Source organism: Onychostoma macrolepis, chromosome 12 (assembly GCF_012432095.1).
Source record: "Onychostoma macrolepis isolate SWU-2019 chromosome 12, ASM1243209v1, whole genome shotgun sequence".
Lineage (NCBI taxonomy): Eukaryota > Metazoa > Chordata > Actinopteri > Cypriniformes > Cyprinidae > Onychostoma > Onychostoma macrolepis.
The window spans coordinates 12,335,789-12,353,929 of NC_081166.1; the positions used below are offsets into that span (position 1 = coordinate 12,335,789).

Sequence of the window (18,141 nt, forward strand, 5' to 3'; positions counted from 1 at the left end):
GTGAACTTGACCCACTGTCACAATGTAAAGATCACAGATTAGTATCATTCATTACAGCAACCATTAGCTTAATAACTCAGAAATAAGAGCGATTCACCTCATGTCACAATCAGTCACATTGTATTCTGAAGTGCCTGACTACAATGGCTGCCTGGATGAGTGGCTTTGAAGTCGTGTTTTAAGCACTTCATTTAATGTGGTTTAATCCTCTCTAGGGCCAGGCCATTTCAGGCTCATTTGTTTTTATATAGTCCTCCAAACGCTTATGACACCCCCATAGCATTAAAGGGATCACATGGAGATGAAGAGAGGTTGAAAGTGTTATATAACTTCTAAGAGCCAGAAACAAAGTTTGGATAATTTATCATTTTCTTCACTTCATGACAGTATATGGAGCATAAAATACATCTGACAAAACTGAAGTTTTTTTTTTTTGTAACATTTAGTTTTTTAGGATATTAGGAGAAAATGAAGATGAGACACTACAGGCAAAATGCTAATTTTCATACAAAACAGAACTGGTTCATAGTTTATGCACACTACTATTCAAAATATTGGATGATTTTTTTATGTTTTAAAAAGAAGTCTTACATTCACCAAGGCTGCATTTATTTGATTAAAAATGTGAAATATTACAATTTAAAACACACTTTACAATGTATTTTATTATTATTATTATTGTTGTTGTTGATGTTGTTGTCTACAATAGCACATTTCGATTTCTAAGGCCCTTTATGCCAATTTTTTTATATTATTAGTGTTAATAACAGTGGTAACATTTATTTGAAGGTCCAATTATTGCTTTTAGCAAGCCATTAACTATGACCTCAACAAACTAATTTGCTGTTTATTAATAGTTAGTAAGGTAGTTGTTACGTATTGGGTAGGATTAGGGATTTAGAATATGATCGTGCGGAATATGTGCTTTATAAGTACTAATAAACAGCCAATATGTTAATAATAGGCATGCTAATAAGAAACTAGTTATTAGTGAGAAATGGTCTCTATAATACTAGTGTTACCATATCAGTATTAGTAATAAAACTGCACAGAAAAACAACATTTATTTGAAAAAGAAATCTATTTTAACATTATAACTGTCTTTACTGTCATTTTAAATCAATACAATGTCCCCAATATTTTATATTTATATGAAATATCAATGTCCACTACGGAGGACAAAAGTGAGTTGTTGCTGGGTCCCAGAATGATAAAAGACAACATCCATAGTAGAACATCCAAAGCAGAAAAGAGAGGATAGCACTCTGAAATCCTTAGGGCAAAACACTCATCTGTTAAACAAAGCAAAAGGAATTTAGCAGATTGAAATCGAAGTCCCTGAGCCATGTTCCCAAGTCAATGTTAAACCAAAGCAGTGTCTTTCCTATGATAATCTGCTTTGAATTACAGGCGAGGATCTCTTTGTTGCCTATCACCACATGTGGTTTTGGGCATTCCTGTGTCTCTTGGAAGTCATTCAACACAACATGCTTCAGGATATCTAGAGAAACCCAGAGCTCCACGAGAGACGACGACAAACGCCTCAAAATAACCTCCCTGTCTTGAGTTGTAACAGTCGTTGGATTTCATTTTAACACCGAGTTCATTTCAAGTCTGTGTCCAATTACACTTTAATTTGTTTACCATCTGTTCTTTGATCTATTTAAAGTACATTGGGTTACGAAAGGTGGTGTATTCTAGGTATGAGACTTACCTCCAGTATCTTGCATCGCTCTGAGTCACAGTGGCTGTCCTCACAAGGGTGAAACATTCCCAGAGTAACGCAGTTCAGCAGGATTACCAACATGCTGGCCCTCTCGAACCATGTGGGAAGCAGAAGTTAAGGAAGAGTACATAGAAAATACATGCAGTCACAGAAAAATAGCAAACGTCTTGTTCAGAATATAAATAAATGACATTATTGCAGCCTATGCAGATTTTAAAAAAAAAGGATTCTGAAACAATTTTCACTCAGAAATTGACAGCAAATTTCAGCAAGGACCACACTGAAATAATCATTAATACTGAAGTAGATAGACTGAAATATTTTGAAAACCTACTGTAAAAGAAAACTTCAAAAAATCATTTTTACAGTGTATATACAGTAGCACATCCATCAGCATACATATTTACCCCACAGTTGCTAAAGTGAGTGATAAAGAGTTTGTTGATGTGACTGTTGTATAAATGATATCCTTTTTTCACAGTACTATAATCTGTTTTTGGAAAAGACAGCAATGTAAAACTGTAATAAATTATCACGTTACCGTAAGCGATCACATAATTTAGTTATTACAGCTTTAATAAATAACATTTCAAAAGGCTAGAATCACTTTCTCCGTCAAGAAAACGAGGTCAGTCACGCTAAACGTGTTACAAGGCCAACGGTGCTTTTGTCATTATGTTCGTCATTATTTTTCTCGATTTACTTGTGGGGAATAAATGACCCAGAGTTCCTTCATCCTTTTAGCTCACCGCTAGTAATTGATCACGGGGTGGGAAAATGTGTGGCTGGTCCCTCAGATGCCACGTACCCATCCAGGGGTCGAGCTCGCACATTTACATCTAAATTAAATACAAGAATGCTAATGCCTATATGGGGTGCCGTCTGAGCAAAGTAGCACCAGACAGAAACCAGCTCATTTTTCACAATTACTGCCAGCGGAGAGCCCAAGGGGACACAATTAAAGCCACCAAAACAAAATAAGAGGATGCGCCATCAAACAGGAAAGTTTCCTGCCAGGAGAAACTCTGATTATGGTCAACAATAAAATTATATATTGTCCGATAACATCATAACTTAATAAAGAAATTACACAACACTTTAGACAACGCTCAGTGGATTTAAAGTGGGATTCAGGCTTCTTATGTGATCAAACTTTCACAATCATCATGAATTAGTGCTGTGTACAGATATATGAGAAGTCATAAACCTTAATTGTAACTCTCTGCACATTCTGTGTTCGCTGAAATGATTTCTGGTGTGAAGACTCAACACTGGTGTTCCGGTATTTTACAGTTCTTGACCATAATGAACGTCTCCAGTTGCATAAAGGGGCTCGGGCTATAATGTATTCTGCATGAATAATGTAAACAGACAGAATGTGTCTTCTTCCTCCAGAAAGGCGGAAGACTAATTACAAGCTGCTAACTTCTCACAGGCATCATTGATCTATATACACTGAACCAGAGGCATGGAGGAGAGTCAGTGGAACTGACAGTCGTGAACTATGTGAGGAAAATTTCTCAAAAAAAGAGGATGACGCACAACATAGGTTTTAATAGTAAATCATGCAATTACGCTATAGATTTCAAAAGTTTGGGGTCAATAAGATTTTTATTTATTTAATGGAAGAATCATATACTTTTATTCACGGATGCATTAAATCGATCAAAACTGACAGTAAAGACATTTTTATATAATGTTACAAATAAATATATTTCAAATAAATGCTGCAAATGTATACAAAAAAAAGGTATCACGGTATCTACAAAATATTAAGCAGCATAACAAGTACAACAGTTCTAACAAGTATATTAGGAATTATTTCAAAATGATCATGTGACACTGAAGACTGGAGTAATGAGAAAATTCAGCTATGCAAATCACACAAATAAATTATATTTCTCAATATTACTCCTCTTACTGTATTTTCAATCAAATTAATGGAGCTTTGGTGAACATAATAGATCGTTATTTAAAAAATACTACAGAGCCCAAACTTTTGAACAGTAGTGTAGGTACCAATACAATTCTCAACTTTTTGCAGAGATTTCTGCAATTCAAATTATTTATATTATTATCCTCATACTATGCAGTATTGCACATCTGCTATCCAGTATGTCTGCATAATGTTTGATTTTGCATAATGTCTGACCGTTGGCAATGAGTTTCAAGTGTTTTATTTCACTCCACAATCTTTCTGCTTGCATAATAAAATAATTTCGAATCATTACTGCGTGTTCATTTATTTACTCGGTGAACAGGGGCTCTGGTCATGCTGTCTGGGGGTTTATTCTGCGATAATAACTGGCTGACTGCTTCCATCTCTACATAGAAACTCCCATAGAAACCTATGCAAAGATTGAGATAATAAGGAAGTTGCCAGGTGCATTTCAGTGAAAACAACCTACCCACCACATGACACATTAGCCAGCAAGTTGTCAAAAGCTCTTCTTAAAGTTGTCTACTTATATGCCTTTTTTTTTTTTTTTAAATCTATAGCAACCAAAACAATATTCACAGTGGTAGAGCCTTCGGCAACTCATAAATGCCCGCAGGATTAAAAGGGTTAATGAATGTAGCGAGTCACAGACATTGCAAATGTTTCCCTTGCCAGCAAGCAGTAATAAAAGACGAAATGGAGAGCGTCCCGTGGACAGTAATATCCACACAAACCCCTATAAACAATAAATGAGAACACTGGAACATGTGCTTATAAATTATTTCATAAAGTGTAGCTTTAATTTGGAAAAACAAAGCAGTGAACTCACAAAACAGCCAGAATCTGAGCTTAAAAATGCTGTGTGATCCTTAACGGTATCTCTATGCTTCTGAAAGCTTCTCAGTGGGCCGTGGCACAAATACAGATGCACACAGAACATCCCTCCCTACATTTCCACCGCTCACCATGAGCAGACATGCGTTTTCTCTCACGTGGACCCCTTCATAGCTGGAGGAGTGTAGGTGGGTTTCACTCACAGGCAACGGTGAGATCAAAACCTCATCAACTCTTTATGTTGTGTTTATGTGGAGCCCAATTCCCACAAGAGGCTCCCTTCATGCTCTGAAAAGCCTCACTTTCACTCTTCTGACAGGCTGGAAGAAAGTAACAAGGCATAAAAATATGGCGTGTGTATGTTTGTGTGTGCGATTTTGCAGTTTTTCCAGGTCGATTTTGCAGACTAATGCTAGCAAATACACCTGAAAGAGTGGCAGAGGTGGGCTGAATAAGCAACTCGCTCAGATTTGTCAAGCTCCAGCGCTTGAGTATAAACTTATCTTATGCTAAGTAATGAATAAATGAGGGGGCGTCCTGTATGCAGGATGCAGAACTATCGTGACATTCTGTTGCAAGGACATGCAATGATAATAAAGCCAAATGCATCTCCTAGAAATGCACTGAGAATCCACTTTAGTACCTCTTCCTCTTTAGTATCTCTAACTGTTCACATTTCTATCCTTCTAGTCTAAAGGTTTAGTGGCCACTTTCTCCAGGGTCTCAGGAGCCCATATGGATGACTGCCATGCCTGGTTAATAGCCATATTTCATCCGTCCTATGTTTAATTCAACGCTCTTGGCATTAGCTATGTTTCATCCCAGGCTTTTACATTTTCCAGTGTCGCGAGTCCTGACATGCCCCTTTGCTGGGACCCTCGCAGGACTAAGTCTGCTGGTGCCACTGTGCTAAAATGTTCATTCTGCTCCAATGCAAGACCCATTCCATGCTATTATGTCATTGTACGCTCATTAGCAAAGGACATTTTGCTTCCTACCCCATCGTAAGGATTGAGTAGGTTTTGTGAGTAAATGCGAAACATGGTCAAACTACAACATCTAATCATGGTGGAGTTGAAGCAAATGCATCATGACCATTTCAATGTGGACATTTTAACCCAAGTAGATTTTGAATGCAGTGCAAATAAATAAATAACATAACATAAGTGAAGTTGGAGAAATAAATGTTAATAATGAAATTAATACACAAATAAAAACACAAATGTGAAAAAAATAAATATTGCTCTTATTTAAGAACAGAAGTAAATGAAAAGTAAATAGTGTCTAAAAGGAAAAAACTAACATGCTAATAATAATAAAATAAATTAAACATGTAAAATAAATATAAAGTACTCCTGAACCACCATGAGTGCAATGAAATTAAAATGCTAATAATGCTCAAATAAACTAAGTATTATATAAATACATGTAGCAAATTATAATAATAAAATGTAAATAATAATAAATTCTAAAATATATAATATAATAATAATAATAATATACATAGGTGCGAGAAGTTTCTGGTTGAAGCATCCAAGCTTGAACCAAAAAATATATATATATCCTGATAGACAGAATCGACCAAGATTCATCTAACTAGCTTCTCCAGCTTCTCTGTTGGCATAGATGAATATGATACAAGATAGGCTTGACTATAGTCAATATTTCAGAGTCATGAAGCTCACATCTGACACATCCTCATTCCTCAAACAAGCCCATCTGTCAAATGTCTGCGATGTAAAAGACTAAAGCTGTGAAAAAAAAGGCAGAAATGTGATTCTAAGGACTTGGGAAAGAGTCTGTGGGGAATGTGAATGTTTTTATGCCACACAAGCTCCTTTCTCAAGTGCACTTAAAGTTTAACTGTAAAGTTAGCTGCAGTCCTCTAGGGTAAACAGAGGAGAGTCTGAGGTAAAACTCACACTGACCTCTCTTAAAGGGACAGTTCACTCAAAAATGAAAATTCTGTCATGTACTCAGTTGTTCCAAAATTTTGAAAGGCACTGGCCAACAATCATTATTTGAACACAAAATAAGATACTGTGAAGAATGTTTGTAACCAAACAGTTGACGGTAGCCATCGACTTCCACAGGATGTTTTTCCTATACTATGGAAGTCAATGGCTACCGCCAACTGTTTGGTTACCAACATTCTTCAAAATATCATCTTCTGTGCTCAACAGAAGAAAGAAACTCATACAGGTTTGAAATAACTAGAGGGTGAGTAAACGATGACAGAATTTTCATTTTGAGGTAAACTATTCCTTTAACAATGAGAGTCTTGTCTAGTGCACAGAGTCCTTTGTTTTCCTCACTGTTAATGATTAGTCCTGCATGACCTCCCAGATAAAAACACAACAGAAATAAAACCATTTCATTTCTGCATCAGCACGGATGTGGAGCACAGCATTGCGAAACAAAACAATAGAAGAGAGAGATGTATGAAGGGTTAGCGAGCAGATGGAAGTGTAAGGTTTCCGCTGCCTCTTACAGCTCTGCTTAAATACATGATGAGCCTCTTAGCAAGTGACATAAGTATCTCAAATTTTACATACAATATGTAAAGCAAACATCATAATTCATTTAAATCTGCTTTGCCCTGAGACACTAAATTCCACATACTTAAGTGTTTAATCTAGTGAAAAATTGAGACGTAAACATTTTTGCGTCTTCTTTTATGTACAGATGCTTCAGGGGCCGTGGTCCAAAAGCATTTGCCAGGTTCAGCTGTCCATCTAAAAGGAAGTGAGAGTTTTAGAGTAAAAATTAAAAAACCCTCAGAAGCAATTTAAAGGCCAGATGGCTATAAAAGCATTTAGATTTCCTCAGCATCTTCTCTTTTGAGTCAACTTTCTGGAACCGGCAGTTCTGTTACAAGATCAGAAGTCTCTGAGGATCAGTGAGGAAGGAATCTTGTGATGGAACACTGACAAAACTGGGGACATCTGACTGAAGAAGTGCTAAAAGAGCCACTCTCTGCTCCACACCAGGGAGCTGCTTAAACTAGAAAAGTTTGTGCGGAACTGTTGTTTGTCCGTTAAGTGTAAAAATCCAAATTTCGCTAAAAATAAAAGAGTGAACTTCCGAGATGAGGAAAAGCTAGGTTCAAAATTAGAAACTCGCTGTGGGACACAAAACACAACACGCTGTTCTAATCAAAACACATGGATAAACATGCATTGCTGAAGAGGTGAAACGGTCAAGATCTGAAAATGGTTACTGGATTTGTTAACCTGCTGTGTTGATGTTCAAGCGTTAGCTTGCAGCACAAAAAGTTGGGCTATAAGCAATTTGGATGCTTTTTAGACTTTTGAATGTGATAAATAGATATCCGTATATGCATGTTTTTGATCTGAAAAGGTTGTTGTTGTTTTTCTCCAATCAGTGAAACCATAATTCAATCAAACAGCCATTGTGTGCAATTAAATTCAAAACACTAAATGTAAGGACTAAAACACAAAAGTCTCGTTCAGAATAATCAAGGTACACTGTTTCAAAGTATTCCACTAGATGAACAAGGAAAAATATTAGTAATTTCTATTAAAATTAACCAAAAAAAATAAAAAATTGAACTTTGAGCCGAGTGGATAAATGGTTTGGTGTGGCACAATTCAAATGAGTAGCACTGTTTCATTCCGGTTTTGGCCCATACACATTATATCGAACATTTATCAAACTTTTGATATTGTTTTATCGAGGAAAATTTTAAATCGTGATAATTATCATTATCATTTTATCGCCCAGACCTGACATATACTAAGGCAGTTTTTGACACCAAGGCCCCTAACTTTCCACAAATTTCAAAAAATATTTATTTACATTTCTTTTTTATAACTTTTACCTGATAAAATGTCTTACAGCCTGGCATAAAAAAAAAAAAATATAAATAATAACAATAATAATAATAATAATAATACAAATAGAAATTTATTATAAATGTAACTTAAATTACATTTCCAAACCACACTTTTAAAATAAAAATTAATTCAAATAAATACATTTTACATTTAAGCCCTTGGTTGAGAACCACTGTACTAAGGCATGTTAATGTATGAAAAATGTCTCAGAAAACATAATACAAATGAATCATTAAATAGTTAAGTGATTCACTGAAAATTCAAACCAATTCATGAAAGTGAATCGAAACAACTTCAATGCCACTGTTGCCAAAGTTAAAATAAGAGATTTTATATAAAAAAAAAGTAAAAAAAAAAAGTCTAAATTCTAATACTTGGAAATTGTAAGATGGCAACAATTTTCAAGAAATGTAAAGGCCAAATAAAAAGCACATTAAAACACTGCCATGATGTGTTGCTTAATTTTATACTGCCAGCAAACTCATTGTGAATTTTCTATATATTCCTCAGCCTTACTAGTCCAGAAATAACTTCAAAAAGGTATGCCAGTTTTAAAATCTTTTGTGATATGGCTTAACAGGACAGTCAATACATGAATTCACGCATCACCACTAAACCAGGCAAAACTAAGAATCAAAGAGCCATGACATGAAGTTAAGAGGGCAATAAGGAATAATTGGAATGTGCCAAACAATTCACACTTACAAAGGCTGTGCACGCAGAAAGCAAAGCATGTTGTGCCAAGAGACAACGATTTTCTGCCGCGGAGCATTAGCTTGTTCATTCGCTCAATTAAGGCCCTGTTCGTATCGCGCAGTACCTCAATGTGTCTCTGTCTTTTCTCCATCTGCCTCAGACTCTTCAGAGCGTTGAGTCCACTTAGTCCAACAAAGATGAATGAGACACAAGAACCCCCATTACTACCCTCAGTTAGATCCTCTCCTGTGTTCCCTGCAGATGCTCCACTACTCTGTACAGCAGTGTTCGCTTTAAATCCTATAGAAAATATCTAAAAGCCCTTATTCACCCTAGAAATAATTAAGAATGAATTACTGTAGTTTCCAAATTCCAATTTTTTAAAAATAATGCTTGATTGACAATCAAAACTATTGGAATACTTAAAGTACGGTAACTTAAATAAGGTATAGCTATAAATAACAAAGCATGTAAATTAATTATATAAATAACAATACAATTCATAAATGACGTTTTAAAATGGTAACTGTTCACATATTTCTGCCCAGAATCCAGGCTGATAGATGTGTTCTAAATTGTGTTAATAATGTCCATAATATGAAATCAGCAGGATTCATTCATTCATTCATTTTTCCTTCACTTAGAATCCGGTATATGCACATACACACATATACACATATACATACGCGTGCTGAGCAGTCTATCAAATTATTACCAGATCAGCCCTGCTGCCACTCAGTTGAGCACGTTTTCGCTGATGCATGCTGCCCCCTCTGACGGCTGTGAGCCATGCTTTGACACCTGACACGGGTGTTTTAATTGTTCAAAATAACATGAAAGTGCTTCCAAGGGAGATGTGCACAGGAGTGCAAAGACCTGATTTAGCACCAGGAAGTAGAGTTTCCATGGTAGGATTAGCTGCTTTGATGTACAGTAGCAGGAAAGACCAGAGTTCATCCTTGTAGAGAGATTGGCAAGAACTCGTCATCTGAATGCGTTACTCTACTACCCTCAAACGCTTATGTTTAAGGTGCTTTGAGAATTTTAACTGTACATCACAGCACTACACATATCTTTATCATGATTTAAACTGATCATTAAACACTATTATCAATGCATAGCGATATTACTAGTAAAACAATTTGATAATAATAATAATAATAATAATTCATATGGTTTTGGACACAGGTAAATAGCCTAATCCTCACTTTATTTTATTTTATTAATAAAAATAACTTCTTAGTTTTGTTGCTAAAATCTATAGAAAAACATAATAATAAGAAGAATAATAAGAATAAGAATATCTAGAAAAATATGAAGTTATTTTTTCATTAATAAAATAAATGTAAAGATTAGTTAATTTAGGAGTCCAAAATTAATGAATGAACAGAAAAAAAAAACTTTCAATAGCAAAATTAATAAATATAATAATAATAATGATAACAATAACAACAATAATAATATTTTTTCTATAGATTTTAGCAGCAAAACTAATAAGTTATTTTTATTAATAAAATAAAAACATTTAATGATTAGGCTTATAATTACTGTGTCCAAATGCAAGCAAGCAAAAAACAAACAAATAAATTCTGTTCTGTACATCAATTAGCAGACAAATAATTTAACTTGTAATAAAGAAATAACCTTTCAATCTGTCCTATGCATATATTAATTTAAACGTGACTGAATGCTTTCAAAGTTTCAGGAGCTAGTTAACTTCAGATAAGAAAGGGTTACGTGTCAAGTAATTTTTGCTATGAACCAATAAATTGGTTGCTATACCATTCTAATGCCTGTCATCAAAACAGTAATTGAGACATTATTCTGCTGAACTATGAGTCTTCATGATGAAAGCCAATGTTGCCTAGCAACAGACATTTCAGAGCACAAAGGAGCAGAGGTGTTTCCTGGCTCGAGTCTGCTGTAAGCATGTGAGTTTTCCACTGGCACAATGGGAAATGTAACATACATACAGCTAATCGCATGCAAGTATGGACCCCAAGACACTGCTAAAACTGGGAATTAAGTAATGTGATTTAATTGATCTTAACTGCACTTGGCAACTCACATTCCCAGTCACACACTCCAATATAGCTCTATAACACACAGACTAAACTCTCACACCATGATGAAGCATGTAGCTCACTTATTTGATACAAAATGCGTTTGGTCTGGCCTCAAATGAGAATACATACTGCTGCATCTGTGTCTCTAATGGTGCTGGAAGAGTGACAAGGCCAATGGTTGTGTCAGAGCATGGTGGCATCTGCCTCTCGCCAACAGGGCCCCTGAGGCACGGAGACAATCAGGTCGGCTCACCCCTCGTCTCCCCTCTCTCCTTCCCTCCAACATATCCTCAAAGCCTCCGGCTGCCCGTCTCCAGGGCACAGGTGCTAACTGATAAGCCATTCGTGCACACCGGGACACAAATTTTTTATTTTAAATGGGAGTAGGTAACTTCCCATCATCCGAGATTATCACACGGAAACCATTATCGATAACTAAGGCTGTGCCTAGGAGCATTATAACAACCACTGCAACTACTGAATCTCCTGGAAAACTACACAGCAAAAAATAAATAAATGAATTAGAAAATAAATATATTCTAAATGTGTATATTGTTATTACAGTCATCGCCAAAAATATGATAAATATGATCAAAGAAGGCTGTGAAAATTAATCTGCATTGTTATTCCTTTTGATCTTTTATTAAAAAAAAATCTAACCTTTCATTGGATGATAAGAATTTAAAATGGGGGGATATAATCATTATGAAATAAATGTTTTTCTCAAATACACGTTATACATACAAAAATCAAAATACAATTATTGGCACCCCTAGAAATTCTTATGAGTAAAATATCTCTGAAGTATATTCCCATTCATATTCACAATTTTGAGCACTCCAGGGTGATTATAAACATGAAATTATCCAGCCATGGCTTCCTGTTTCACAGAAATATAAATAGGAGGGAAAACAAAGCCCAAAATCCTTAATCATCCATCACAATGAGAAAAACCAAAGAATACATTTCTGATGTGCAGCAAAAGATAATTGAGCTTCACAAATTAGTGAAGTGGCTTTAAGAAAAGAGCTAGAGTAGTGAAAATTCCCATTTCCACCATCAGGGCAATAATTAAGAATTTCCAATCAAAATAAAATGTTACGAAACTGCCTGGAAGAGGACGTGTGTCTATATCGTCCTAATGCACGGTGAGAAGGAGAGTTTGAGTGGCTAAAGACTCTCCAAGGACCACAGCTGGAGAATAACAGAAAATAGTTGAGTCTTGGGGTCAGAAAACCTTTAAAAAAAAAAAAAAAAAAATTGTAAAACAGCATCACCACATGTTGTTTGGGAGGGTTTCAAGAAAAATGTTCCTAGCTCATCCAAAAACAAACTCCAGCATATTCAGTTATCAGACACGACTGGAACTTCAAATGGGATTGGCTTCTATGGTCAGATGAAACTAAAAAATGAGCTTTTTAGTAGCAAACACTCAAGATGGGTTTGGTGAACACAGGGATAAAAAGTACCCCATGTGTACAATGAAATATACTGCTGTATTTTTTATGTTGTGGACCTATATTTCTGCTGGAGGTCCTGGATATCTTGTTTAGACACATGGCATCATGGATTCTATCAAATACCAACAGATAAAATTAAATCAATAAGTGACTGACTCTGTTAGAAATCTTATAATGGGCCATGTTTGGATCTTCCAACCATATAATAATCCAAACACAAACCTCAAAAACAACACAAAAATGGGTCACTGGGCACAAAACCAAGCTTCTGCTATGGCCATTCCAGTCCTCTGACCTGAACCCTATAGAAAATGAGTGGGGTAAACTGAATAGAAGAAGCACCAACATGGAGCTTGGAATCTAAATGGTCTGGAGTGATTCTGGAAGAAGGAATGGTCTCTGATCTCTTGTCAGGTGTTCTCTAACCTTATCAGACATTATAGGAGAACATTTAGAGCTGTTAAACTGGCAAATGGAGGTTTCAAAAAGTATTGAATAAAAGGGTGCCGTTATGTGGTCAATGTGTATTAGAGAAAAACATTTATTTCATAATGATATTTCCCCCCATTTTAAATTATTTTCTATCCAATGAAAGGTTAGATTTTTGTGATTTTTTTTTTAAATAAAGGATCAAAAGGATTAACAATGCAGATTAAATATATTTACCAAGGCTGCCGATATTTTTGGCCATGACTGTATATCATTAAATAATAATAAAATCCATAATAATCAATAATAAATCATTATTTTTATTATTCTAATAATAATAATAATAATAGTTATTTTTATTTTAATATATTAATGTCTGCAACATGATTAAAATAATAATAATTATTATTATTAAATGTATAAAAGTAGTTAAAAGATTGCTAAAATATTATTATTACTACTACTATTATTATATACACACAAACATATATATACACAGTTAAAATAAGGTACATTTAGAAAAACTGTACAAGTCTGTAAGACAAGTGCTAATTTCTTCTTTTTATGAAACAAGCAAATCAAAACACAATTTTGTTACAAACAGCAAGGGAAAGAATGGTAGTTACTCTCCTTCTAAATATTTATTTTTATTATAAGTATTATTATTATTATTACTATTATTATGATTATTATTATATTAATTATTATTATTATTATTATTATCTACTGCATGTATATATAACATTACGACGGCATTTTAGTGCCTCCTTAAAAAAAAAAAAAATGTAAGATTACGAGATTAAAGACGTAATATTTCGAGAATAAAGTCGAAACTACGAGAATAAAGTCTAAATATTACGAGAATAACGTCAAAATGTTTCGAGAATAAAGTCGAAATACCACGAAAATAAAGTCGAAATATTACGAGAATAAAGTCGAAATATTACGAGAATAAAGTCGAAATACTACGAAAATAAAGTCGAAATATTACGAGAATAAAGTCGAAATATTACGAGAATAAAGTCGAAATACTACGAAAATAAAGTCGAAATACTTCGAGAATAAAGTCGAAATGTTTCGAGAATAAAGTCTAAATGTTTCAAGAATAAAGTCGAAATGTTTTGGTCATTTAAATCGTAGAAATTAAAGTTATAATATTTTGAGAGTATAGCCTATATTGCGCATGCAAATGGCCCACGTTGAGAGCACTGGGAGAAGTTGCCAGGCCACCGGAATTGATTTGAATATTGTTGCGTCCGAGCGACCGCATCATCTTACTGGGATGTCAATTTTAAGGACTCGCGGAAACAGCTTAATATCAAGAATATGATATTTATTAACAGACTGAACAGCAATGGAAAAGATAGTAAAATGACTCTCCTGCTTTATTATTATTAAAAATAAATATTATCTTCTACTGTATGAAAGTAGAAGTGGTAGTAATGTCTACTATTTTATTAGCCTGAGAAAATATTGTGTGTGTCTTCTCTCAGATGTGTGAAGAAAGATTAGATAAATGCACGTATGGAATTGACTGGCTTTAGATCGATTTTCAGAAGGCCATGTCTCCTAAATATATGAGCCAGACTCACAATAGCAACGGAAATCTTTTATGGAGAGAGAAGATCATCAGTCAAGAAAATTGAGCTGAATGGCAATATGAACATTTCCCAAACGTGCTATCGGAGAAGATCATTCTCCATCAGTTTGCAATGATTATGGTGATTGTCAGTGGTCATATTTTCATAAACAGAGTATTTTCCCCCTTTCATTACAGTAAATGTAACAGATTAACAAAATTTCCTGTTATGGGGAAGGTGTGTGTATGAATACATAAACACCCACTACTAAATATATGATCCATCTTTCAAACAAACCATTACCAAAAAAAAAAAAAGTTAGCCACAGTACATCTTCCCATTTCAAAGCTTTATTATTTAACAACTGTGTCTGTATTAAGCAATCATGACCCCCAGCACCATCTGCGAGTAAATGACAGATGCTGAAAAATATGATGTTTATTCACTTGTGCGTGATCAGAAATAGAAAGAAAAATTCCCCTCTATGCTAAGGGATAATGAATAAAACATTTTAAAGCCAAAATACGGGCGGCATCTCATTAGGATCAGAGTGCCGACACAAAGGGGCACGGGGCTATTTTTACATCACAGAGCAAACAACAAAAGGCAAGGTCCTGAGAGCAAACTGGTCCCAGTTCAGTGGGCTGCTTCCTTTTAAAATGCCCTCCAGTCTCTTCTCTGAGGTAAACGCGCACCCTTGAATTTCAAAACAGAGACAGGTCACAGACAAATCCATGCTAGATCACTGAACACAGCCATGCACATGGCGCATTAGAGCCAGTCATGGTAGTGGTAAACACTCACAAATCCCCTTCAGAGTTGCTTGCTTTGTGTTGAAGTAAGCATGGAATCAAAACCGATGCCATCTATCTATCTATCAATCAGAATGCTCTTAGATTTAATAAAAAATATCTTACTTTGTGTTCCGAAGATGAATGGGAGGTCTTACTGGTTTGGAACGGCATGAGGGTGAGTAATTAATGACAGAATCTTCATTTTTGGGTGAACTATCCATTTAAGTAGGCTATACTTTGGACTGAAGTGTCTATTTCTGCCCAAACTTTTGCCATTTTAAACTTCATTCATCCATTATTGTTGCTATTATTTTTGGTGCCGCTAGTGGCACAGGAATTAAACACTTCACCTTTAAGAGACAGGAGAGGGCAAATTTCATAAGCATTTCTTCTAAACAAAAAAAGAGCTTTGATCAAAGAAACAAAAAATGGGTGGGGGGAGTCAGTCAGATTTTTCCAGACGTGAGAACTTTGATCTAAAGCACAAAACACAGAAATAGGTCTAATATGCGTTTCTCATTTTCGTCTGTTTTCGTTTCCTTCAGGAGTTCAATGCTCAACACCTTTACATAGGCCTAATTCTGTTTGTTCAAATGCTCATGTTAGGCTGGGTATGAGAGGCATGTATATTTTATCAAAAATCATATTCTCCATCTGTTCTCATACTCTACTATGCGAAAGGACAGTGATACAGTATTAATCTTAAAACTATGCAGATCATAAATCTTTCAGATCTGACCATCTCAAAGAAGGAAATTTCTCTGAGGTCACCCTGGTATCTACTCCCGGTTTCTTCAGGATACATCTGCTTTTCAAGGAAAATCTCTTGGCCTACTGCTATTTCATAAGAGACAATACTGATTCTCAGTAGGAGTTTTGAGAGGGATGATGATAACAATAGACACATGATTTGTTGATGTGAACGTGTCATTTAAAGAAACCATTGGAATGATTGAAATCCGCCTACTTTAAATTCTGAATGACAGTCACAAATACTCCCTCCACATACTGCAAAGAGATTCCACTAAAACCTTAAAAAGGTCTTTGGAATCTTGGAATTTCCTATTGTTTACCTCATTAATTTATCATCGAGGAAGAAAAAAAAAAAAAAAACGGTCTTTCTGCTCTTGCATTCCTTTCTTCTGGCTTATATGGGGCTTGTTAGAGAGAGACTAGATCATGTCTTCCCTCTGGCTGAAACAGTGAGGAGAACTGCAGTCCAGTGAAGATTAAAGCAGACCTATTCAGAGTCATCAGTGACTGCCTGCTCTCTTTCTCTCTCTCACACACACAAAAAGACAGCCGTAAGCAGTCAAACACAGTCTCCTGGTATGTATTAGCATAGCGACAGGTGAGACCATATAAGTTGCTCTGTGAGGAAACCAGAGGTGAAGTGAAGTGTCCTGAGATCGGTCTATATCTCTCTCTCCATCTTCTCATTATGTGCTGAAATGATGACTGAAACAAACCCTGCAGTGCTCCTTAAAGGGTTAACGCACCCAAAAATGAAAATTCTGTCATTAATTACTTACCCTAATGTTGCTCCAAACCCGTAAGACGTTCATCTTCAAAACACAAATTAAGATATTTTTTATGAAATCCGAGAGCTTTCTGACTCTACATAGACAGTAATGCAACTGAAATGTTCCCAAACCCAGAAAGGTAGTAAGGACATCGGTAAAATAGTCCATGTGACAACAGTAGTTCAACAGTAAATTTACAAAGCTACAAGAATACTTTTTGTGCGCAAAGAAAACAAAAGTAATGACTTTATTCAACAATTCTTCTCCTCCAAATAATGTATTCTGCCATTATTGAGAGTACCACGACGTATTCCTCTGCACATGGACTATTTTAACGATGTCCTTACTACTCTTCTCGGCCTGGGAACATATCAGTTGCTTTGCTGTCTATGCAGGGTCAGAAAGTGTTCAGATTTCATCAAAAATATCTTAATTTGTGTTCCGAAGATGAATGAAGGTCTTACGGATTTGGAACGACATTAGGGTAAGTAATTACTGACAGAATTTTCATTTTTGGGTGAACTATCCCTTTAAGAGCCATTTACCACTACAGCTTACGACCACCACAATAAGCCTCTCAGAGTCAGTGTTGGTTATAATACTGCAACATAAAAGACAAAGTGAAAGACACAATTTGTCTTAAAATGACCTTGTTATTAGAAACATTTTGGTAAGTCCTTTAAAACTGCTATTAACATGCTCAAAATGGAAATGGCAAAATTATCATAATTAGCTTTTAAATGGTGTCTAAAATAAAGCAGCACTCAAAGCAAGGTCAAGAAAGCTTTAAGATTAGCTTACTAAGAGTTTAAACAGTATAAATGATGAAAGAAACTTTAACGGTACAGTAACCACTTTGAAACTTCCTCAAAACTGAGTTAGCAAAATGGCTAATTAAAACTAACTTGGATGCTATTAAACTATTAGCTACCACATTTTCAGCTTTCTGCTTATGATTGACAGGCAGGAAGTGCCTCAAGGCCTTCTGTTTGGCTAAACTAAGAATCTGACCACCATTTTTTGTTCGTTTTGTAAGAAAATGGTGACTAACGGTCATAGATTTAAAGATTTGTGTAACATTTTTCAAATAATGGAGACACTGAAGGTCAATTACTGTTGTGCACTCTAACAGTACAAAATATGCCTTGAAGACAGATGCAGACTATAAAAAAATCAATACGGAGAGATATAATAAAAGACTGAGGAAAGGGCAGGCCGCATAAGATAAACAGCCCTC

The 18,141-nt window shown here is 35.3% G+C and overlaps 1 protein-coding gene across 1 annotated transcript in view; it reads right to left on the bottom strand.

Annotated features, from left to right (window-relative positions):
* cacna1g (calcium channel, voltage-dependent, T type, alpha 1G subunit) overlaps nt 1-18,141 on the bottom strand; it is a 241,173-nt gene that overhangs the window by 142,485 nt on the left and 80,547 nt on the right. The window contains exon 3 of the mRNA XM_058793083.1: nt 1,715-1,824. Coding sequence (XP_058649066.1) covers nt 1,715-1,824 — 110 coding nt within the window. The remainder of the gene's footprint in view (nt 1-1,714; nt 1,825-18,141) is intronic.